At 51.8% G+C, this 24,939-nt stretch overlaps 1 protein-coding gene across 1 annotated transcript; it reads left to right on the top strand.

The window, feature by feature from the left end:
* Positions 1-13,202: 13,202 nt before the first annotated feature.
* Positions 13,203-20,394, top strand: LRFN3 (leucine rich repeat and fibronectin type III domain containing 3). Its single transcript, XM_082437123.1, has 3 exons — positions 13,203-14,365; positions 15,930-17,366; positions 19,766-20,394. Exons 2-3 carry the CDS (start codon positions 15,946-15,948, stop codon positions 20,229-20,231), a joined length of 1,887 nt encoding a protein of 628 aa, XP_082293249.1. The 5' UTR covers positions 13,203-14,365; positions 15,930-15,945; the 3' UTR covers positions 20,232-20,394.
* Positions 20,395-24,939: the final 4,545 nt, after the last annotated feature.

Below are 24,939 nucleotides of genomic sequence, written 5' to 3'. Positions count from 1 at the left end.
ATCACAAGTAATGAAATTGAAACTGTGATTAAAAATCTTCCAACAAACAAAAGTCCAGGACCAGATGGCTTCACAGGTGAATTCTATCAAACATTTAGAGAAGAGCTAACACCCATCCTTCTCAAACTCTTCCAAAAAGTTGCAGAGGAAGGAACATTCCCAAACTCATTCTATGAGGCCACCATCACCCTGATACCAAAACCAGACAAAGATACTACAAAAAAAAGAAAATTGCAGACCAATATCACTGATGAATACAGATGCAAAAATCCTCAACAAAATACTAGCAAACAGAACCCAACAACACATTAAAAGAATCCAACAACAGAATCCAACAACACATACACCATGATCAAGTGGGATTTATCCCAGGGATGCAAGGATTCTTCAATATATGCAAATCAATCAATGTGATACACCATATTAACAAACTGAAGAATAAAAACCATATGATCATCTCAATAGTTGCAGAAAAAGCTTTTGACAAAATTCAACACCCATTTATGATAAAAACTCTCCAGAAAGTGGGCATAGAGGGAACCTACCTCAACATAATAAAGGCCATATACAACAAACCCACAGCAAACATCATTCTCAATGGTGAAAAACTGAAGTATTTCCTCTAAGATCAGGAACAATTATTCAACATAGTTTTGGAAGTCCTAGCCATGGCAATCAGAGAAGAAAAAGAAATAAAAGGAATACAAATTGGAAAAGAAGAAGTAAAACTGTCACTGTTTGCAGATGACATGATACTATACATAGAGAATCCTAAAGATGCCACCAGAAAACTACTAGAGCTAATCAATGAATCTGGTAAAGTTGCAGGATACAAAATTAACACACAGAAATCTCTTACATTCCTATACACTAACAACGGAAGATCAGAAAGAGAAATTAAGGAAACAATCCCATTCACCATTGCAACAAAAAGAATAAAATACCTAGGAATAAACCTACTTAAGGAGGTAAAAGACCTGTACTCAGAAAACTATAAGACACTGATGAAAGAAATCAAAGATGACAGAAACAGGTGGAGAGATATACCATGTTCTTAGATTGGAAGAATCAATATTGTGAAAATGACTATACTACCCAAAGCAATCTACAGATTCAATGCAATCCCTATCAAATTACCAGTGGCATTTTTTACGGAACTAGAACAAAAAATTTTAAAATTTGTATGGAGACACAAAAGACCACGAATAGCCAAAGCAGTCTTGAGGGAAAAAAACAGAGCTGGAGGAGTCAGACTCCCTGACTTCAGACTATACTACCAAGCTACAGTAATCAAGACAATATGGTACTGGCACAAAACAGAAATATAGGTCAATGGAACAGGATAGAAAGCCCAGAGATAAACCCATGCACCTATGGTCAACTAATCTATGACAAAGGAGGCAAGGATATACAATGGAGAAAAGACAGCCTCTTCAATAAGTGGTGCTGGGAAAACTGGACAGCTACATGTAAAAGAATGAAATTAGAACACTCCCTAACACCATACACAAAAATAAACTCAAAATGGATTAGAGACCTAAATGTAAGACCAGAGACTATAAAACTCTTAGAGGAAAATATAGGAAGAACACTCTTTGACATAAATCACAACAAGATTTTTTTTGATCCACCTCCTAGAGTAATGGAAATAAAAACAAAAATAAACAAATGGGACCCAATGAAACTTAAAAGCTTTTGCAAAGCAAAGGAAACTATAATCAAGACAAAAAGACAACCCTCAGAATGGGAGAAAATATTTGCAAACAAATCAACAGACAAAGGATTAATCTCCAAAATATATAAAGAGCTCATGCAGCTCAATATTAAAAAAACAAACAACCCAATCCAAAAATGGGTAGAAGACCTAAATAGACATTTCTCCAAAGAAGACATACAGATGGCCAAGAAGCACATGAAAAGCTGCTCAACATCACTAATTATTAGAGAAATGCAAATCAAAACTACAGTGAGGTATCACCTCACACCAGTTAGAATGGGCATCATCAGAAAATCTACAAACAACAAATGCTGGAGAGGGTGTGGAGAAAAGGGAACCCTCTTGCACTGTTGGTGGGAATGTAAATTGAGACAGCCCCTATGGAGAACAGTATGGAGGTGCCTTAAAAAACTAAAAATAGAACTACCATATGACCCAGCAATCCCACTACTGGGCATATACCCAGAGAAAACCATAATTCAAAAGGCACATGCACCCCAATGTTCATTGCAGCACTATTTACAATAGCCAGGTCATGGAAGCAACCTAAATGCCCAACGACAGACGAATGGATAAAGATGTGGTACATATATACAATGGAATATTACTGAGGCATGAAAAGGAACAAAACTGGGTCATTTGTAGAGATGTGGATGGATCTAGAGACTGTCATACAGAGTGAAGTAAGTCAGAAAGAGAAAAACAAGTATCGTATATTAACGCATATATGTGGAACCTAGAAAAATGGTACAGATGAACCGGCTTGCAGGGCAGAAATAGAGACACAGATGTAGAGAACAAATGAATGGACACCAAGGAAAGTGGCAGGGGGGGTGGTGGTGTGATGAATTGGGAGATTGGGATTGACATATATACACTAATATGTACAAAATAGATAACTAATAAGAAAAAAAAAGAATTACCTGAGTTTAGATATTTTGAAGTGTCTACATAATATCTGGGAGGAGGGACGTCCAGTTGATAACCATTCTATACATCAAGAGAGGGTCTGGGCTGCAAATAGGGCTTGGAATCGTAGCCATGTAGTTAGTTATCAAAGCCACCAGACTATAACAGAGAAGTTCATCTCAGGAGAATGTCTAGAGTCAGGACAGAAAAGGACTCCTATCAGTGCCTCAAATAACATTCTTTGTAGCAAGTTCCTCACATCAAAAGGTGGGATCTATGTAGCTTCATCTTGAATCTGGGTGGGTCTGTGACTGCAGAAGTGATGCTGTGGGATTTTTGAGGCCAAGTCATAAAAACAAACAAACAAACATACAGTTTCTGCCTGGATCTTTTGGAACACATGCTCTGGAAGAAGCCGGCCACCATGTAAGGTCACCATGCTGGAGTAGCCACGTGTACTTGCTCTGGTCAACAGCCCACTGAGCTCTCAACCGACAGCCAGCAACATTGCCAGCAGTGCGAGTGAGCCACCTTGGACATCAGGCCCTAATGTTCTCAAATGACCCCACCCCAGTCAACATCGGACTCCAGCCACAGCATAGACACCACACGAGAACAGCCCCACTGAGGTCTTTGTGAATTTCTTTTTTATTTTATTTTATTTTATTGATTTTTGGCTGCATTGGGTCTTCATTGCTGCATGCCGGCTTTCTCTAGTTGTGGCGAGCGGGGGCTACCGTTCGTTGCGGTGCACGGGTTTCTCATTGAGGTGGCTTCTCTCATTGCAGAGCACGGGCTCTAGGTGCGTGGGCTCAGTAGTTGTGGCTCACAGGCTCTAGAGCGCAGGCTCAGTAGTTGTGGTGCACGGGCTCAGTTGCTCCGCAGCATGTAGGATCTTCCCGGCCCAGGGCTTGAACCCATGTCTCCTGCATTGGGGGCGGATTCTTAACAACTGCGCCACCAGGGAAGTCCCTTTGTGAATTTCTGATCCATGAAGTTGGAAGAAAAAGAAAATGGTTGTTTTAAGCTGCTTAATTTGGGGATAATTTGTTATGCAGCAATAGATAACTGAAACATTGGAGTTGCAAACAACCCTAACCCTAATCCTCCTGCAGCCAGACACGTAATGTAAATCAGTGAGCGAGGCCTGGCGTGGGACAACCAAGTGGGATCCCTGGTGCATGGAGGGGAACCCATGTTGCGCTGCTCTGGGCTGTATGTGCCCCGATCTGTTCCTTGCCCTCCACTTTCTGCCTGCATCCCAGGCCACAGTTCCGTCTCGCCTTCATCTGGATTCACCTGGGGTTCCATCAGTGGAAAGCAGTGGCAGGAGCCTGGAGGGTAGGAGGAAGAGGCCAGAGCAATTCTCCCCTTCCACAGTAACTCCTCCCTCTCTCCCTGTGGTTGTGCCCCCTCCACAGTCCAGCCAGCCAGACAATCCCACTGGGGTTCCAGCTTCTATTAGGTGACTGGGCTCTGGTGACACCACCTCCTCCGTTTGTTCTTCCAGCCTGGAGCAGTGCTGGCTTCCCACTGCTGTTAATTTCCGATGGCTTCACTGGCTCCTGTTTGGCCCCTCAGCTCCTCCATGTGCTGCATAACCACCCCGATGTGTTAACGTCCCTCTGTTCTTTGTTTTCTGTATCCTCAGCAAGCCTTCACAGGTATAGCAGCTCCAGCCTACTGGTCCCAAGGTGGAAAGTGGGCTCTGTGTTGTCAGATATCCCAATGTGGCAGAAGCCAGAAATCAGGATTGTCATGGGGAACGTTCTGAGATTTCAAACACCATGGATGCCAACGGTCCTCTGATTTCAGAGTAGGTGGAGGAAGCAAGACAGACTGAGGAGGAGCAGCTGTAGCAGTTCACACGCTGGGTCAGTGAAAAGACCTTTTTTAAGCACCTACCGTGTGCAGGCACTGTGGGAGGGGCTGAGGACAAAGTGGTGGGCTAGAGAGATGAGTTCCTGCCCCCGTGTGCACACATGATAGTGGAGGAGACAGACAAATGAAGAAGAAGAACAGTGTGTGGTACGTGCCATGCTGAGAATGAAAGGTGGGTGACATTGTGTGAACATGGGTGCAGGGAGCCGGGCTTTAGTGACACATGGCAGCATGGAGATGAGGACATCTAAGCTGAGGCCCGAAAGAAAAGAGAGAGCCAGTCCTATAAAGAACCGTGTTCTCAGAAGAGGGAATGGCCATCACAAAGTCCCCGAGGCAGGAAAGAGCTGGGAGCGTGAGCTACAGCGAGGAAGGTGGCAAGGCTGGGGCAGAAAGAGCGAAGGGCGAGCTGGGGGGTGATGTGAAGGTGGGGAGGCTGCAGGGGCCACAGGAAGGAGTTTGGATTTTATTCTAAATGCAATAAGAAGTCACTGGAAGGTTTTAAACAGGGAAGTAATGTGATCTGATTTATGTTTTTGGAGGAGCCCCAGAGCTGTGTGTGAGAACTACAAGTAGGGTACAAGATTAGATGCCAGGAAACCAGTTTGTAAGCAATTGCAGTGGTCCAGGTAGGACCGAATGATGCTCAGACCAGGGTGTTAACAGTGAAGGGGTGAGAAGTGGGTGGGTTTGGGAGGGTACTGTGTCACAGAAACTGGGAGGGGAGTTTTCAGACAGGAATGGTCTGGAGGACTTGGTAAAATGCAGACTGCTCGGTCCCATCCCCAGAGACTCTGGTTCAGTAGGTCCAGGGCAACAGAGAATTTGCATTTCTAACAAGTTGTCATGTGATGCTGATGCGAACGCTGCTGGCCCAGAGATCACACTTGAAAACCACTGGTCTAGAACAACAGTTTCTGCTAGAAATGTAATGTGAATCACGTAGGTGATTTTAAAATTTCTAGTAGCCACACTTAAAAAGTAAACAGGTGAAAGTAATCTTAATAAAATAGCTCTCTCGTGTATTTAATTATTAATATATCCCAAAACTATCGTTTCAACATGGTATCAATATTTTTTAAATTCTTGAGATATTTTACATTCTTCTTTTTGTACTGTCTTTGAAATCCCAGTGTGTATTTTACACTTACAGCACACATCTCAATTAGAACTAGCTAACCTCTCAAACACCACTTGCGTGGCTAGTGGCTACCCTACTGGACAGCATAGGACAGGTCCGTTATTACAGGACCAGTGAGTTGAGGATGGAGAATTGCCTCTTGAGCTTAGCAACAAGGAAGAGGTTTAGCAATAGGCGACAACATTTGTGAAATAGAGAGAGAGAGATGGAGGGGAGAGCGTGGAGACACTTCCTTCCTGAAGTTTGGCTGTGGTTTTATAATGGATGGATCAGGCCGACAACCCTCAAACCCAACACTGAGTATTAACATCACACACAAAAAGAAACATTCAGGCAGTATTATGTGCCTCCTGATGGAAGAACTTGTCATCACCCATGAAGCATACTTACCCCTAAACTGAATCTGAATCCGACCCAGCCTCTAGATTTACCAGTTTGCAGGGCATACAGGGGACAGAAAAACATATTAAAGGACACCAAGAAGTGCAACCAGACTGTGAGATAGACGAGAGTGAGGGGGAACTGTCATTGAATAAGACTTAAAGAGGTACCAACAAAATGCAATGCACTATCCTGTTTGGATTCTGATTTGAACAAGCTAACAGTTAAAATACATTTATAAGATGATCAGGGAAATTTGGAGATGGGTTGGATATTGGATAATATTATGGAATTATTCGTTTTTTAGGTGTGATAAAGGTGTTTTTTTTTTAAAGAACCTTGTATTTTAGAGATACATACAGAAGTATTTATGGATGAAATCATATGATGTCTGGCACTTGCTTTAAACAAATTCAGCCAGGGAGGGAAGTGGAAAAAATAAAATAAGACTGGTCATATGTTGATAATTGTTGAAGAAAGGTGATGGGTAGCTGGAGGATCATTGTACTATTCTATTTTTGTGCATGGTTGAACATTACTATAGTAAGGTGGGTTTTTTTAAAGGGGGTGTGGCAATAAAAGGAAATGAGAGAAAAGAAGGGAAAGGATTTTTTTTTTTCCTCTTAAGACTGGAGCACTGGGACTTCCCTGGTGGCGCAGTGGTTAGGAATCCGCCTGCCAATGCAGGGGACACTAGTTTGAGCCCTGGTCTGGGAAGACCCCACACGCCGCGGAGCAACTAAGCCCACGAGCCACAACTACTGAGCCTGCGTGCCTAGAGCCCGTGCTCCCCAACAAGAGAAGCCACTGCAATGAGAAGCCCACGCACCGCAACGAAGAGTAGCCCCCGCTCGCCACAAGTAGAGAAAGCCTGCAAAGACCCAACGCAGCCAGAAATTAATTAATTAATTAATTTTAAAAAAAAGACTGTAGCGCCAAGGAAATACTAGGGACAGTGGAGATGCAGGAGAGAGCCTGATGGCGGGTAAGCTGGTTCCAGGGTACACACAGTGTGAGGCGGGGGAGTGGATCCCCCTCTTCCTCGAGTAATGGACTGCATATCCTCCACCGCTGCTTCAACTTCAGCTCCGCGTCTGTGGCTCCAGGGCCACCCACCCGCTAAGGTCCAGCGGGCGCTACAGACCACCCACGCCTGCGTAGCAATCCCTCCTCCCCGCGCGGGCCTCAGTCCCTACACCCCATAATCCCCCGCGCCGCTCTGGAGGCGCACTCTCTGTTGGGGCGAGACCTTCCAGATTTGAGCAAGGTGAGGCAGAGGGTGTCGCGTGGCCTTCCGGGAAACGCAGTTCGCATGCTGACCCAGGCCACCGCTTAACCTGCCCTCAAGCCTACGCGCCCCACAATGCGCCGCGCGCGCAGCTGCTGAACGGTGTGTTGCTGCCCCCAAGTGGCGACTGAGCGGTTACGCCCCGGCCTGGGAAGGGTGCTGAAAGGGATAGGGGCGAAGGCGGGACTGGGGACTCCCTGGTCCCTGGGAAGCTCTGGGAAACCTTTCCAGAGGATGAGGCCCTCAGACCTGGGCTAAGGAAGGTGGTGAAGAGATTGCAGGTAGCGCCCGCTATGAGAATTACATGAAATCAGAACAATAACTGTTGGCTGCATATTATCATTATTATTACAGCTAGTACTTAGCAAGTAAGCACTTAGATGCCATGCCCTGCTCCCAGCGCTTTACTTGTATTAACTCATTTAATTCTCCCAAAAGACATTTGATGTACTATCAGCCCCCTCTTCACAGGAATGGAATTTGAACCCAGGCTGTCAGGCTTCAGAGTCTGAGAGTCTTCAGAGTCTTCTTCACTATGAATTTAACACCTTCTGATCATTCTATTAAATTATCCCAAGATTGTAATTAGCACAGGAATCAACTCTAGATGGCCATTAGCAACGTGGATCTCTTTGAGTTGATGGTTATCAGCACGTGTTCCTGCCCAAGTTTGTGATTTAGCCCTGCTCCAGGACAGAGTTTGCAATCAACATAGATTTATAATTAGCACATGAATCAGAACATGGGATCAGATTTCTGATTAGGGATCAGATTTCACAGGGATCAGATTTCTGATTAGCACTGAATCAGCAGTGGTTTGTGTTAGGAACTGGAATCATAGGTTTCTGATTAGCACACGGGTCTGCACACAGGGATTATGTTCACACCTAGAAAGCTCTATCCCCTTTTGGTCCAGGTGACCCCCTCAAATGTTGCCCCCATCCCTTCCCTGAACCCCACCCCCACCATCACCAACAGACAGACAGACTTGGTGATTTCCTTGCCCCTCCCGTCTCTCCCATCTTGTTCATAATGAAATATCACAGCGACAAGCACAGGTTCAGAAATCATCTGTTCTCTTTCTGCCCTGTGAGGAGACACAATTCCAAAGCCTGGACTGTGTCTCATTCATGGGCATGTTCCCAGCATCGGGCCTGGCACACAGTAAGGGCTCAATAAATGCTTAGAGAAAGAGTGTCGGACTCTCACCATTATCCTTCTGAAGTGACCTAAAGATTTATCGAATCAAGCCAGATTCTCTTTGCCCTCAAAAGAGTCAAATTTGTGGTCACCCACCCCAAAGGCAGGGAACCAGGGTAGGTGGGTGGGTGGGTGGTCAGGGTGGGGCTGGGAACTTCTCCCTGGAGCAGGACTCCATGTAGTGGATGGAAGGAGATCCCATAGCCTCTTTCTGCTGCCTCCCCTGAGGTTGTGGATCTGGTGGTGGTTGATGTTGGCTCCATCATAATCCACACTCTCCTTGCATAATTGTGACTGAGAGGGAGCTGCCCAGCCTAGAAACATGTTCTCAGCCCCCCTTGCATCTCTCCAATAAAATATGAGCAGAAGGGAAATCTGTAGAAGGTCACTTCTGGGCCAAGTTTTTTTAAGAAGCTGGTGAAACTTCTCCACTCTGTCTCCTCCCATTTGCCAGGTAGAAGCAAATAATTCTGAGCCCTAGGAAATAACGGAGGCACAAGATTAACAAATCTGGCATGTGAATCAGCAGATGGAGGATAGCTGCCAACCACGCAGGACACCTGTGGCGAGAAATAAACTATTGTATTAAGTCACTGAGAGTCAGGGGGTTATTTATTACAGCAGCTGGCATTACATTCACTAATACACTGATCCTTCCTTTCTGGCCCCAGATATCAGTAAAGCTTGAGCCCTCCTGTCATTCTTTAAAATGAGCCTCTAATCCCCAACTGTGGCATTCAGGCTTTCACAGAGCAGGTCTATACAGTGGCCCAAAGTCTCTATGTTTGCTAGTTAAAAGTTTTCGGCATATTTCCCTCCATTCTTTGCACAAATGTAAACCTTTCCCCATGTTCTTATGGAAGTCTTCTTCCATGTTGATAGCTGGAAGTCATTAAAGCAGACCTTGAAAGTTGCATCCTGCCTTCCACGTAGTTCAGCAGAACTTCATGTACAGGGTCTCCTGGTTGCTGTGTAGAAGTCAGTGCTTGCTTGGGACCCATCAATCTGATTTAGGGTGGTTAGTATGCGTGTATGGGGTGTGGATGGAGAGGATGTACTCATCTCCTTGCCCCTCCCTTTGGACCCCTCCATATGGGGGTGCACCTTCAGACATGATCTTTAAAGTGAGTCCCTAGTTCTCAGCTCTGATTCATGTGCTAATTACAAAGCCGAGCTAATTTCAATGAACCCCATTGACTGGACTCGGGTTGTACAAGGAGTTGGTAGGTACTAGTTGAGGATAAGGAGATACCATCTCCATCCCTTCTTGCGCTAACAACCCCCTGACTTGGAAGGGGCCTAAGTTTATTTATAAAGCGACCCCTTTTTGGCAGACAGACTGCGTCTGTTGGTTTGAATGTATGTGTGCACACATGTGCATGTGCATGTGTGTGCCCATCCCATGGAGGTGTCTGATGTGACTCTCTGAATATGTTTCTGTGCATGTGTGTGGGAGTGTGGCTCACACATGTGTACAAGAGAGAATCTGTGTGCAGAGTGTGTTTCTGCACATGTGACCTCTCACATGTCTGAGTGTGAGTCTGTGTGTGTGTTTTGGAAGTGTGTCTAAGTATTCACTTTTGTATGCCCCTGTATTTGAACATGAGTCCAGGTGATATAAGTTACATGTGCCTGCTGTATCCATGTGCGTTCTGGTGAGCCTCTGAGTATGTGATGTGCATGTGTGAGTATGGATGTGTATTTTGGGGCAGATTCTGTGTGTGGATATGAGCAGTTCCCTTCCCCCCAGGTCTCCCTCAGCTCTCAGGTAATTTAACTTCATTCTTCCTGCTGTGGCTGTTTCCGCTGCTTCTGTCCCCTTCTCCAGATGTTGCAATTAAGTAAATGCAGCAATCAAGCAGAGTCCCCCAAACAAGCATTCCACCAGGATCCCCTTTCAGGAGCTAATGAGAGATTACAGCACATGCAGACACATACACGGTGCTATTCAGGCACCGCAGGGACCACTGCCCCAGACTGCACATGCTGTGGCATGAGGGCACACAAACAGCATAGGGGGGTCCCTTTGCCCACCTGCTTCATTCGTAATTATCCTTCAGATCTCAGTATAAAGACCCCCCTCCTCCAGGAAACCCTCCTGACTCGGGGGGTGGGGGGGTTGGGGGGAGAAGGGTTGGACTCTGGCTCTGGGGCCCACACCCTCTGTTTCCCCCATGAGAGCCCTGACCACTGTGGCCTGTGCTTTGTCATCAGAGCCCTTATTATTTTGCCCTGTGCTTCCCCTAGCACACTTTGACCACTATGGCCTGGCCTTCTGTCATGACAGTCCCAGTCTTTCTAGCCCAAGCTTCTCCCATCCCCTCCCTGACCACGCCGGCCTGTCTAGAGATGTGTCTTTCTCCTTTTTGGAATGTGAGCTCAGTGAAGCAGGACCTGACGCTGTCTTGGTCACACTTTTACTGCAGTGTCATCTAGCACACAACCATGCCCAGAAATCCAAAGTAAATGTTGAACTAGCGAGCTTTGCCTCTGCCCTTCTCTGTTGCCAAATCTCTCTTTATGTCTCTAAACATGTGGGTTTCTTTGGCACACACTTGGGGTGCTGCATGCCCTCAATTCACCAGTTTTTGGCATAGGTGTGGTGGACAGTACCACGCACGTTGCAGATGTTCCTGGTTTAGCCCAGTGGTTCTCAAAGTGTGGTCCCTGGACCAGCAGCATTACCATCACCTGGGAAGGTAGAAATGCAAATCAGAAACTCTGGGACTGGGGCCTGGAGATCTATGGTTAACAAGTCCTCCAGGTGATCCTGATGCAGCTAAAGTGTGAGGGCCTTGGGTCTAGTTCATGCAAGTCAACCCTCTGCTTTTCCACCTCAGATCTCAGATGGCTCTCAAGACCACCCCCTCTCACCAAGGGACAGTCATCACCAAAGGGGGCAAGATTCTGTGGATAAATGCCCGAGCCTCTCTGAACTTTGCAGCAGGGAAGGAAGGGAAGGAACGACAATTCTGATGTGTTCTACAGGATTCCTTAATGTTCCCCAGCAGAACTGAGCCCCAGTTGTCCAAAGAGGTAACCCATTCCTCGTCTGCACCTTCTATTAACTTTGTTCCTCCTCTGCCTCACTCTTCCCCCTCCCTTGCCTATTTCGTGGGGCCATACCCCAAATCAGCGAGTTCCTCTGAATTCTAATCCCAGTCTGTTTGGGACTGTCTCCAGGTATCTTCCTCTATCTCCCCCACCTCCACCACTTCTGCAGCATCTCTGAAATTTCTCACCCTTTTTCTGAGCGTCTGAGAAACCCGTATCTGCTGTGCTGGACCAGGAGCACTGATGAACTTTGCTAATGATTGGGAAAGGTGGACCCTAGAGCTGAGTTAATTTTAGCTGCAATTTTTCAATACACGTAAGTGGAAGGAGCCAAAAGTCTGTTCTGAAACCTTCAGCAGAGCTAGGGATGCCAGGGTGGATGTGCATTCATGCCCCCGCCCCCAACAAGGTTACTTTACTCCTCTGCTCAGTTGGGGGTTCCCGGGGGTGGTTTGTGATCAGGTCCCCCCAGGGTAGGGCCATGACCACAAGCCAAGGCTGTGTCCCCTTCGGACGAGGGCTACCAAAAGATTAAGTCCCCCACGTTGCTATAACCAATAGCAACGTTCCCAGGCCAGGCTTGTAGACCACGGCCCACATCCCTCTTCCTGCAACACCATCTGCCAGGAAACATGTGGGACCCACCCCCCCATCCTCTCCTCCACTATCCTCCACAAGCATCAGCACAGGAAGACACCACTCCTGGTGAGTCATGTGTTAATACAATTCTAGTAGGATATTCTGTGGGGCAGTGGACCTGAGTTGGGGAGAGGGGAAGGCAGTGGACATACTTTTCTGGGTCAACCCAGCCAGCCCCCTGCCTCTCTCCCAATTCCTATCTTCTCCTTCCCCATGGGATATCTGGCCAATGTATCTTGAGGTCTAGCTCTAAATCCAGAGGGCACAGGGTCTTGGAGCCAAGTTTTCCCCTTGCAGCCAGGGCAAGGAGTCTTGGGAAGGAGCAGAGTCTCCCCTCTGGCCTGAAAGATCAGGCTTGTTGCTGGGCAGGGTTCAAGAAAGGAAACTCCACCTGAGGGAAGGACATCCCAGAGAGGTGGTGCTGAGGCAGAGGGACAGAAGGATACAGGCTTCTGTGGGGGCCGGGGGCTCTGGGATGGAGAACCACATTCAAGGCTGTGAATGAGAACTGGACACACACATATACGCGTACCCATCCTCATAGCTGAGTTGCCCCAGGTCAGTCTGTCTCTCTCTCTGTCTCTCCCCCATTTCTCTGTCTCTCTGACTTTCTCTCCATCTCAATCTCTAACCTGTGCTGTCTCTTGTCTCTCTTTTTCTTTCTGGGTCTGTCACTGTCTCTGTATTTCCATCTCTCCTTGAATATGTGTGTCTCTTCCTATCTCTCTGTCTCTCTATCTGCCTCTCATTCTACTCTTCTCTGTCCCTCAATCTAAGCCTGCCTTTTTATCTCTGTCTTTCTCTATCTCTGTGTGTCTCTCTGTCTCAGTCTCTGTGTCTCTCTCTGTCTCTCTGACTCTCTCTTTATCCAAGGATTCTCTCTCCGAAGCAAAGCCAGAACGACTCCATGAGAGGTGAGGCCAGGGGCGCGCCTTTGCGCGAGGGGACCTGCCTACACCTTTAAGTGCGGGCGCGCGCGGGGCCTGCGCCTTTAAGCACGGGCGCGCGCACGGCCCTGGGTTCCCGGCGAGGAGGCCGCGGGAGCGCCCGGACCCGGCCCGCCTGCCCGGCCCCCGCCCTGGCCCCGGCGGGGGAGGGGTCTGTGAGCGCGGCCCCTCCCCCCTTTGCCCCCGCCTGTGCTGCGGTGCCCCCACCCCGCGTGTCCGTGTCTGTCCGCGCCCAGGCCTCGCCCCACCCCGGCCCCCGGGGCTGCCTGGCCGCCCCCCGCCCCCACCGCAGCCGCCCCCTCCCTCTGGGCCAGCCCCCGCCGCAGCCCGGGAAGCAAGTCGGGACGCCGCCACCCCAGATCCAGGACCCGCACCCCGAAATCGGGGGCCTGCACCCCGAGATTGGATCCAGAGATCTGGTAAAACCCAAGCCTGGGAGCCTGATTTGGGGCTGGGACCCCAAGACCTGGAGCCTGAACATCAATATCTGGGGCTGAAATCTCAACATCAGTCCCTGGGACCCCAAGATTTGGAGCCTGAACCCCAAGAATTGGAACATGGACCCCAAGATTTGGAGCCTGAACCTCAAGATTTGGCATCTAAAACCCCAAATCTGGAGCTGAACTCTGAGTTCTGTGCCTGGGACCTTGAAATCTGGGACTGGATTCTCATTTCTATACCCTGGAACCCACTATTTGGGACCCCAACCCTGAGACATCAGGCCTCAGATTCCAAGATCTGAACCCTGGCATTCCAAAGGGCCTAAACCTGGGTTTGGGCCTGAAGTCCTTGCTGCAAACCTGAATGCTGAAATTTGGGGCAAATCTTGACTCAGAGCCCCAGTATCTGAACCCAGCACCCCAGTATTGGATCCCAAGACTGGGCTTGGGACTCAGATCTTAAACTCTCCATTTGACTGTTTAGCATCCCAGGACTGGAGCTGGGAGACCATGACTCCAAGCAACCCAAACTGGGGCCTGAGTCTCTAAAATTGGACCCTTAGAGGCCCAATAGTTGGAGATCTAGGACCCAAAGTATCAAGGTCTAGAGACTCCGTGGCCACAAATCTGAGCTGAGACACAACAGACAGTCCCTCTACAGAGGCCTTGGGGACAGGGAAGGAATGACCAGGCACCCCCTCCAGAGCCCTGACCCCTGACCCCCTTGGAGCTTGAGGACTCTGCTCCCCGGGGGGGCTTCCAGCTCAGGTAAGGCTACTGGGAGACCCCATGGTGGGGAGGGACTTGGGAGGAACTCTGTGACTGGGGGTGGAGGTAAGGATTACCAGGTCCCCCTGGGCACCTTTGGAGTTTCCCCAGGAAACAGATATCCCCTCACAAGGGTCTGCCTCCAGCTCCTGCTCTGCTTCAAGCACTCTCTGGACATTTGGCCAGCCCTGCCCCTCTCTGACCTCCTCTTCCCCAGTTGATGGCATCTCCAGGTCTGTGACCCACTCACCACCACCCCCTCCCCCCCGCCCCCCGCCGCCTCTCCAGCGTCTTCCTACCATCTGTCTTATTTGATCATCTCCAGCTGCCTCTCCTGTCCACCATTCCGCTCTCCAGTCTCCTTTCTCTGCCTCTCCTCTCACTGACCATCTCTATTCACCTCTCCTCTCTCTGATCATCTTTGACACTTCTGTCCACTGTTCTTCTCTCTGGCTACCTCTGGCCACCACTCCTCTCAATGACCGTCTCTGTCTGCCACGTCTGTCTTTGATCATCATCTTTAACCCCCCTGTCCACAGCTTCTCCAGCCACCTCTGTCTACTGTTTCACTCAATGACCACCTTTGACATTGCTGTCCAAGGTACCGCTCTCTTATCATCTTTCAGCAGCTCTCGCGCCCGTGTCTACCCCTGACTCTAAGCCTTGACCTGTGACTGTCTCTGACCATCTTTGACATCTTTTTCTACCACGCTTCTCTCCAGCCGCTTCCATCCGTCTCTCCTCTCTGACTTCCTTTATCCGCCTTTCCTCTCTCGGACCATCTTTCACCATCTCTCTTGCCCTCCACCCACTCCTGACTCCAGCTGCCAGTCTGTGGCCATCCTGGCCTTTGTTGACTGCCTCTCTTCTCTCTGTCTCTCTTGCTCATTGGTGTTCTCTGATCATTTCTAACATCTCTGGTTGCCTTTCCTCTCTCTGATGACCTCTCCCCACACCCATCATCCTAACCAGCTGTCCCATGTCCAGCTGTCTCTGACATGTCTGTCCTCTCCTCCTCTCTCTGACTGCCTCTCTGCCTTTTGACCATTTTGGACCATCTTTGACCATCTCTCCTGGATCTGACCACCCCTGGCCACTTCCCCTCTCTGTCCACTTCTGATCTTCTTGACCATCTCTAACCACCTCTCTTCTCTGGTCACGTCTGGCTACTTCTAATCATTCCCACCACCCTGACCAACTCTTCTCTCTTTGGCCATCTCTGAGTATCTCTCTTTGACCACGTCTAAAGCTCTCTGGCTTACCTTCTACCCACCCTGACTACTGATCCTGTTCTCTGACTGTCTCTAACCGTTTCTAATCACCTCCCTTCCCTCTGACCACCTTTGCACATTTCTGCTCCCTCGGTTCCCCCGTGAAGCATCTCTCTGAGTCTTTTACCGTCTCCTCTGGCTTTTGATCTGTCTGACCAGTCCTCTCTCTGACCATCCTTGACCAAGTCTTCTGCTCTGTGACCTTCTCTTCTGGTCTCAGACCACCCCAACCCCCTTTGGCCCCCCCCTCTTCTGGCCTCAGCCCGCCCTAACTCCCCCCTTCTTCCCTGCAGGCCGCCGCTGCCCGCGATGGCCGTCCTCCCTCTGCTCCTCTGCCTGCTGCCGCTGGCCCCCGCCTCGTCTCCACCCCAGCCAGCCACACCCAGCCCGTGTCCCCGCCGCTGCCGCTGCCAGACACAGTCCCTGCCCCTAAGCGTGCTGTGCCCGGGGGCAGGCCTTCTGTTCGTTCCGCCCTCGCTGGACCGCCGGGCGGCCGAGCTGCGCCTGGCGGACAACTTCATCGCGACCGTGCGGCGCCGTGACCTGGCCAACATGACGGGCCTGCTGCACCTGAGCTTGTCACGCAACACCATCCGCCACGTGGCCGCCGGCGCCTTCGCTGACCTTCGCGCCCTGCGCGCTCTGCACCTGGACGGCAACCGGCTGACCTCGCTGGGTGAGGGGCAGCTGCGCGGCCTGGTCAACTTACGCCACCTCATCCTGAGCAACAACCAGCTGGCAGCCCTGGCGGCTGGGGCCCTGGACGACTGCGCTGAGACACTCGAGGACCTCGACCTCTCCTACAACAACCTCGAACAGCTGCCCTGGGAGGCGCTGGGCCGCCTGGGCAACGTCAACACGCTGGGCCTCGACCACAACCTACTGGCTTCCGTGCCCGCCGGCGCCTTTTCCCGCCTGCACAAGCTGGCGAGGCTGGACATGACCTCCAACCGCCTAACCACCATCCCACCCGACCCGCTCTTCTCCCGCCTGCCGCTGCTGGCCAGGCCCCGCGGCTCCCCCGCGTCCGCGCTGGTGCTGGCCTTCGGCGGGAACCCCCTGCACTGCAACTGTGAGCTGGTGTGGCTCCGGCGGCTGGCGCGGGAGGACGACCTCGAGGCCTGCGCCTCCCCGCCGGCCCTGGGCGGCCGCTATTTCTGGGCTGTGGGTGAGGAGGAGTTTGTGTGCGAGCCCCCCGTGGTGACACACCGTTCGCCGCCCCTGGCCGTGCCTGCCGGTCGGCCAGCCGCCCTGCGCTGCCGGGCAGTGGGCGACCCCGAGCCCCGCGTGCGCTGGGTGTCACCCCAGGGCCGGCTGCTGGGCAACTCGAGCCGAGCTCGCGCCTTCCCTAACGGGACGCTGGAGCTGCTGGTCACCGAGCCGGGCGATGGCGGCATCTTTACCTGCATCGCGGCCAATGCAGCTGGCGAGGCCACGGCTGCTGTGGAGCTGACCGTGGGCCCCCCGCCACCCCCCCAGCTAGCCAACAGCACAAGCTGTGACCCCCCGCGGGACGGGGATCCTGATGCCCTCACCCCGCCCTCTGCCGCCTCGGTCTCTGCCTCCGCCAAGGCGGCTGACGCTGGGCCCCCTACTGACCGTGGCGTCCAGGTGACTGAGCATGGGGCCACAGCTGCTCTAGTCCAGTGGCCAGATCAGCGGCCCATCCCAGGCATCCGCATGTACCAAATCCAGTACAACAGCTCAGCCGACGACATCCTCGTCTACAGGTGCAGGGTCCAGGCGGCGGGCAGTTTGGGTGTGGGAGCGAGGTGGAGGGAGGGTTGGAGGAACACCTACTGATACCCCAGGCTGCAGCACTGGAAATGAGGCTGCAAGGTTACAAAGGCAATCAGACAGCAGAGGTAAAAGAAATCAGGCAGAGAGGGTAAAAGAAATCCGGCAGCAGTGGTAAAAAGAAAGAAGGCAGCAAGAATAAATAGTAATCAGGCCAGAAGAGTAAAAAGATAATTGGGGGTGAGGGGCAACGTTGAGGGGATACAAACCAACTTAAGTGGTAAGGAGAAACCAGGTATTTCCAGATGACAGGGCTAGACTCAAGCCAGTCTGCAGGAAGAAAAAGAGATCAAGCGGGAGAGTACACAGATCATGGGAAAAATGCAGTGAGGCAGCCTGGCTGCAAAGGAACTCAGACCAGAGGTTAAAAGGAAAATGGGGCAGGAGGTTACATAGAGATTAGGCTTTGGGTTTGTGTGGTGTGACCTGCTCCGTGTGTTTGGAGTTCCAACGTGGTGACATCTCAACTTTTGGTTTTCTAAATCAAATTAAACCTAGTTCAAGCTCCACCTCTGGGTGAACAGGAATGTTCAGTCGGCCACTGCTGGGGACTCCCTTCTCCCTTCTCTTGTTGCAAACACAAAACTTGGGGTTTACACACTCCAAGAGGCGGGTTACATAACTTCTGCCCCCAAGCCGGAGAGCACTTGGAACATCTGCTGTGGCCACTAGTGGTCACTAGTGGTGGCTCTCATCCAGGTGTGCTGACACTTCTTACCCAAGTCCAGCCTTGCACGGATGCCTGTGGATGGCTCCCGGTTCTCACTGCCAGGCTGGGCCAAGGGTACAGTCCCTGACACCTGGCTGCAGAGGACTGGGCCTCCCAAGGCCTGGGGTCTTCACCTTGTAAACCCAGTACCTGGGTTCCCTGTGCCTCCCCAGAAGCCCAAACCTCAAAAGATAGTCACTTGATTTCCTTTTCAGTCCTGGAAATCCAACGAGCTTTTTCCACTCCCTTTTGCAGACAGCGGTACTCAGTAGATTCCATGGAGGGCCCACACCTGAAAATCACACAAGTCCTATCTACCTTGCCTGGCAGGGGACGGGACAAATGCTCTCCTAGATCATCACCCTCCTAGAGATAATCACGGAGTTCCCTCATTAAAGCAGTTTGAGAATAAATCAGAGATTATAAAACAAGTTAAATCTCCAAGAGGGTGCCATGCTACAAAAGGAAATATAGTGGAATTGGGTACTAAGGATAAAAGGAAATGGGAAAGATAAGGATAAATAGAAACCAGGCCAGAGAGATAAAAGAGAATCAGGGAACAGAACTGGAAAGAAATAAGGCAACAGGGAGAAAAAGAACTCAGCAGTGATGACTGAGGCACATCAGTTTAATGAAAATGGAGCCAGATGACAGGGCTCACTGGAAAGCAGTCTGTGGATATGGTAATAATAACACAGCAGCGGCACTGGGGCTCGGGGGACATTCATTGGCAGGTTAGAAGGAAATCGGGCATCAGCACTATGGGGGAATCAGGCGGTTAGACTAGAGAGAATTCTAGGTTTAACACTAGAGGAAAGTCAGGCAGCTGGAAAAGGGAAACCAGGCACCTGCTGGAGGAAAGTCAGAGGAGCAGAGGGAAGTTAGGTGAAGGTCTAGAGGGAGACTGGGAGGTGGGATTAGAGGGAAATTGGATGGGCGTGGGGGGGATGTGGCTAGAAGGAAATGGGCATCAGGTTAGAGGGATACCAGACAGCATTAGAACAAAACTGGGTGCTGAGTTGGAGAGATGTCTAGCAGCAGGGCTGGAGGGAACTCGGTGGTGGGCTGGCGGGAAATGGGGTAGTAAACTGGAGGGACTCAGGCCGTGAGCTAGGGGAGAGTAGGGTGGGGGGACCAGCGTGAAGTCAGGCAGGAGAGTGGAGCAAAGCTGGGCAGCAGAGCTAGAGGGAACATGGGCTGCAGGCTGGTGGGAAATTGGGGGGCAGTGCAGAATGGGAGCCAGGCAGTGGGGTATAAAATGAAACCCCACGTGGGGGGCAGTGGGGCTAGCGGGAAGCTGGGCAGCAGCGCAGAGGGGAAGCGGGCAGCGGCACTAGAGGGGATTTGGGCATTAAGGCCACAGGGAGATCACGTGGGTATTCGAGCAGCAGGAAAATGAGAAGGTGGGCTCGGGTGAAACAGGCTAACAGAACGGAGGGATATCGGGCAGCTGATGGGTATCAGACCAAAGGGAATTCCAGTAGTGGTTACAGGGAACTCAGGGGCTAGGGTGAAATGAGACAGCGGCCTGGGGGGAAATCCTCCAGCCCGGAGGGGTGGGGCAGAGTGCAGGGTGGGTGCTGGGCAGCCGGAGACCTGACTCCCACCTGTCTGTCCCTCCAGGATGATCCCAGCCGACAGCAGCTCCTTCCTGTTGACGGACCTGGCATCAGGCCGCACCTACGATCTGTGTGTGCTAGCCGTGTACGAGGACGGCGCCACGGGGCTGACAGCCACACGGCCCGTGGGCTGCCACCGCTTCTCCACTGAGCCAGCGCTGCGGCCCTGCGGGACCCCACACGCACCCTTCCTGGGCGGCACTATGATCATCGCACTGGGTGGTGTTATCGTGGCCTCGGTACTGGTCTTCATCTTCGTGCTGCTCATGCGCTACAAGGTGCACGGTGGCCAACCCCCGGGCAAGGCCAAGGCACCTGCGCCTGTCAGCAGCGTTTGCTCCCAGACCAATGGCGCCCTGGGCCCCACGCTGGCCCCGCCGGCTCCTGAGCCGGCCGCACCCAGGGCCCACACCGTGGTCCAGCTGGACTGTGAGCCCTGGGGGCCCAGCCACGAACCCACAGGACCCTAGCTTCGCGCCCACCTCCACGGCCCTTCTGGCCCCAGGGGTAGCAGGACCCAGACACCCCGTGGGACCTGGCCTCAGACTCACCAAATTGCTCACGGTTTTTAAAACTCTGATGGGGAGGGTGTCGCGGGCACCGGGGCACAACAAGAAAGTCCTATTTTTCTAAGCTTGGGCCTGGGCCCTTGCCCTTGTCTCTGTCTGTTGGGGTTGGGGGATCGTTCAGGGGTCTGGAGCTGGGATGCCCCCTCTGGGGAGAGAACCACCCCCCAGTTCTGTCTGAAGTCCCTGGATGAGGCTGAGGATGGTCATCCCTGTAACCAACAGACATTCCTTGAGTGTCCTCTCCGGGCCTGCCCTGTGCTGGGTGGTGCTGCAGTGACTCAGGCAGCCCCCAGCGCTGCCCCTCAGACGGTGATAGCTCAGAGCAAGCAGAGTCGTGGTGAGGAGGGACGCCTAGGGGACTGTAGGAGCCCAGAAAAGGGGCCTGTCTCAGCCCAGGGTGTGGTCAGGGAGGGCTTCAGGAAGGAGACGTGATCTGAGAATGACGTCTGAAGGAGATAAATGGGCAAAGAGCAGTGGGAAAGGTGTTCCAGGCAGAGGGACAGCACAAGCAAGGGCTTAGGGAGTGCCAGGCACTGGGGGTGCCGTGGTAGAAGTGAGGCAGGAAGGGTGGGCAGGGCTCAGGACCTCCAGGCTGAGGAGCTCAGACTCTGGCCTGATAGTACTGGGGAGCCACGGAGGAGTCTATGCAAGGGAGGGAGGGGGTCAGGTTTGGGCTTTAGGAAGATCCTTCTAGCCGTTATGAGGAGGGTGGGCCAGAGGAGAAGACTGAGGCTGGGAGCCTGGGGGAAACCATGGCAGGGACCTGGGTGGGCGAGGACAAGGCTGGACCAGGGCCAGCCTGGGGGAGGGGAGTAGGGGGTGGGTGAGAGAGACATTCAAGAAGCTGAGTGGATGGGTTATGGAGCTGAAGGGCTGTGGGGGAGAGAAGTGTCCAGGGTAAGGCCCAGGGCTCTGGCCAAGGGAGGGACAGTGGAGCTGCCCTGATACAGAACCGGGGAGGAGGGGCAGGTTTGGGGAAGATGCTGAGGCCAGTGTGGGACTTGGTGGATATGGAAGGCAGCTGTGCTCACCACTGTACCACCAATGCCTCTGGGACTTGGTGGATATGGGGGGCCCAGAGGATGGGTGTGCCACCAAGGCGTGGCAGCCAGGAGACCTTAGGACCCCTGGTCTAAGACTGGAACTGGGGACAGAAATGAGGGCTCTGTCAGCTGTGATGGGGAACTGAGGCCACCAAATTCTCCGTATTTAAGGGACAGGCAAATAAAAACCTAGACTAAAAAAGACTAAATAGGAGCAGTAGGTGAAGGGATGGAGTGAAGCAAACCAGGCAAGTCAGACCCAAGTGACTCTTGTGTTTAATGATATCAAGGCTGCGGTGACCTCAGCGAGAGCAGTGTTAGGGGATCAGCTGGGCAGTTGCCAAATCCAGCTGATCTGAGAGTAGGAGGGAAGAAAGTGTAGACAGGGAGTGTAGACCCTGTGATTCTCAGGGTCTAGAGCCTGGTTCAGGTTGATCTGGGCCTTTCTGCCCCACGTCTCTCCAGGGCTGGTCGTCACTCAGTCTAGGTCTGCTCTAGGCTCCCCCACTCAGACACCAGGCCTGGAGGTTTGCAAGACTAAACCCTGGGCCTTGGAAATGTTGAGCCTCACTGGAGATCCAGGAATGGGATCGGCAGTAAGAAGATAGCGCTCCCTGACTTCAGGCCACCTCTAGCGGTCCAGAGGCAGAGATGTGGAGGGAACTCAGGTCCTGTCATTCTTCTCTGAAGTGATGTGTGAGGGGCATGGTGAAGAGAGCCCAAGACTGGATGGGCCATTCTCATGATCTGGCTCACTTGACTTGTTCTCGTGGGATAACATCCTAGATTCTGGCGAAGCTTTCTCGATGGGTGTAGGCCTTGGAAATGATCCTACGTCGGCCAAGGGAACAACCTAAGTCCCAGGGACCTGATCTGACTCCTGAGTCCTCCAGCAGCATCCCCAGTCCTCCTTCTTCTTGTTGTTTGTTACCCTCGGTGGCTGAGGTCAGGTGAAGCCATCAGGGAGAGCGAGGTGTCTTGGGTAAAAGGGCCCAGGGAGTGGGACAATGGGATGGATACCTAGCGCCCGCTACAAAATACCAGTTGCTGCCATGAGGGGGAGCCAGAGTGAGCCACCCCTCAACCCTCCTTTTAAAATTTGAACAATTTATTGCGTGCCCACTGTGTGCAACGTGCTGGGGATTCAATACTGAACAAATACAGGCCTGTCCTGCCCTCCCATATCTCACCATTTGGTGGGGGAAACAAGGGTCAAATTAGCAGGTGTAAAGCACGTATGGTGACAAGACAGGTCATGCAGGAGAGAGCCTTGGAACTGTGAGACCCTATAACCAGGGGACTTGACCCAGGAAGAAAGGTTGAAGGAGGCTTCCTGGAGGAAGTAACGCCTCTGCTGAGATGCTCAGGTTGGAGTAAACTACACAATGGGTGGAAAGGACATTCCATACAAGTGGAACAGCACTGCAGGAGGCCAGGGGGCTGGAGTGGGGTGAGGAAAAAGGGAATGATGCCGTGTTGAGGCTGGAGAGCAAGAAGGGGGCAGGTGATGCAGGACCCTGTAGGTGGCTTGGAGGAGCCTGGGCTTTATTCTCAGTGGCACGAGAAGCCATTGGAGGGTTTTGAGCGGTGAGGAGAGTAGGGCTCCCTGATCTCAAGGAAGCTGGCAGTTCTGTTTGCATGTTCAGGACAAAGGTGAAGCACAGAGACCAGGGCGGAGGCTATTGTGACGATCCAGGCCAAAAAGTGGCCGGACAAGTTTGGGACCTGAAATGGATGGATTCAGAGATTTGAAACTACCTCACCAGAGGCCTCCATCCCCTACACAGAAGGGGACAGTGTGGACCACTGTCCAACTACCCGGTTCTCAGGCAAGATTGCAGAGACCGGGAAGAAGAGTTGTAGAGCCTAGGTCTCTGATATCCAAGGACCCATTCCTTAGAAGGGGGAGCTGACTTCCCTATAGTGCAGGAATTAAGGACCTTTTCTAGGTTCAAGTGCTAGGACTGAGGCCATGGCTGGTCGGGGGGGGGAATGTGGACACAGGAAATGCAGGCCCAGAAGGCGGACATACACCCAGTGGTAGCTTATTACACATTCAGAAGTCGGAGGTGGGAGGAGGCCCATGGGGGCAGGCTGGTCCCTCTAACGTGGTCCCCTTCTGCCTCCCGCACAGGATGCCTGGACCATCCCCCACCCCCAGGCAGAAACAATACAACTGTGGACAAATTGTCACGTGTCTGGAATTTAAAGTTAAAATGTAGCTTGTGCAACATTGCCTGACTGAGTCCACCAGTTTCCTGAGCTCAGAGAATGCTACCCTTTCCACTGTCCATCCTCCATCTGGCTTTGAGGATGCCCTGCACATTTTTGAGACCAGCTTTCCCGGGGCCAAAGCTCCAGGCTATTGGAGCATTTTCTTGAAGACACTCTAGTCCTGATACCAGGACTCTCCCCTGTCTGGGTCCTGCCAGATCCAGCCCAGGTGTCTGGGTGTGGCTAATCCCCCACAGGCCCTGAGGGTCTGGACATACCTGTGATCCCTTGAGAGGCCTCAGCTAATGCCAAGCATTCACAACTCTTTACCTGGGCACATATGTGGGAGAATCAGACAAAGGGTCCTCAGAAAGGGGATGTTTCTTTTCTAGGTTGAACTTGGGCATGGCTCCTGCCTTTGGTTCCTCCCTGACCATGCCTCACAAAAACAAGGTTAAGTATCAAAGCTCAGTGTTGCCCTGACCTGTGCAGAGTGATGCTGGGAACACAGTGGTGACCAACACAGCCCCAGATCCTGCCCTCATAGAGTTCAAGTCTGGTGGAGGAAGTAAACACTTACCAAACAATGGCAGCTCAGAGTGGTCAGGGCTGGGATGGGGGAAGCACAGGCAAAAATGATTAGGGCCTGTTTAAGCCCAAGGGATCTGGGAGCCCAGAAGGGGCTCCTAACTGAGCCTAGAATGGGAGGTGGGGAGAATCCAAGATTTCCTGAAGGCAGGGCCGGCTTCATGGCAGCGTGCCCTGTGTAGTCGCCCAGTGCCCTGTGTTTAAAAGGACGCTGTGCTTGGCTGATGCCCTGCTGTCACCATCATGAAATTCTTAATGATTTTTGAACAAGGGACTCCACATTTTCACTTTGCACTGGGCCCTGCACACTTGAAGGATATACAAAGAGCCGGGAGAAGAGAGGGTCTTCCAAGGAGAGAGAACATTGTATGCAAGGAAGGGAAGGGAAGAGAGAGGATTGTGCACTTGGAGAGCTGGCCAAAGTTCCGTGTAGCTGGAGCACAGAGTGCGAGAAGGGGGGACGGTGACAGGTGAGCTTAAGAAGTGGGCGGACGCCTGCTGCCAGGCTTACAAACTGTGACTCCACACCAGGGGCACTGGAGCCACGGGAGGGGCAGGATCGGGTTTGGACCTTAGATCTATGGTGGGGAGGGTGGGGAGGGGTACATGGCACAGAACAAGGTCAAGGTGGGAGGCTCATTTGCCTTAGGAGGGGTTGGGAGTGTCTGGCCACTGGTTAGGCTTTTGAAGAGCCTTGAATGCTTGGGTGACAGACACCCCAGTGTACCAGCAGATGGGCTGGGGAGATTCCATAGCCACAGGCT

Source organism: Balaenoptera physalus (genome assembly GCF_965194825.1).
Source record: "Balaenoptera physalus genome assembly, chromosome: 19".
Classification (NCBI taxonomy): domain Eukaryota; kingdom Metazoa; phylum Chordata; class Mammalia; order Artiodactyla; family Balaenopteridae; genus Balaenoptera; species Balaenoptera physalus.
The sequence above is the reverse complement of the archived record's forward strand: the minus strand, read 5'-3'. Positions and strand labels throughout refer to the sequence as shown.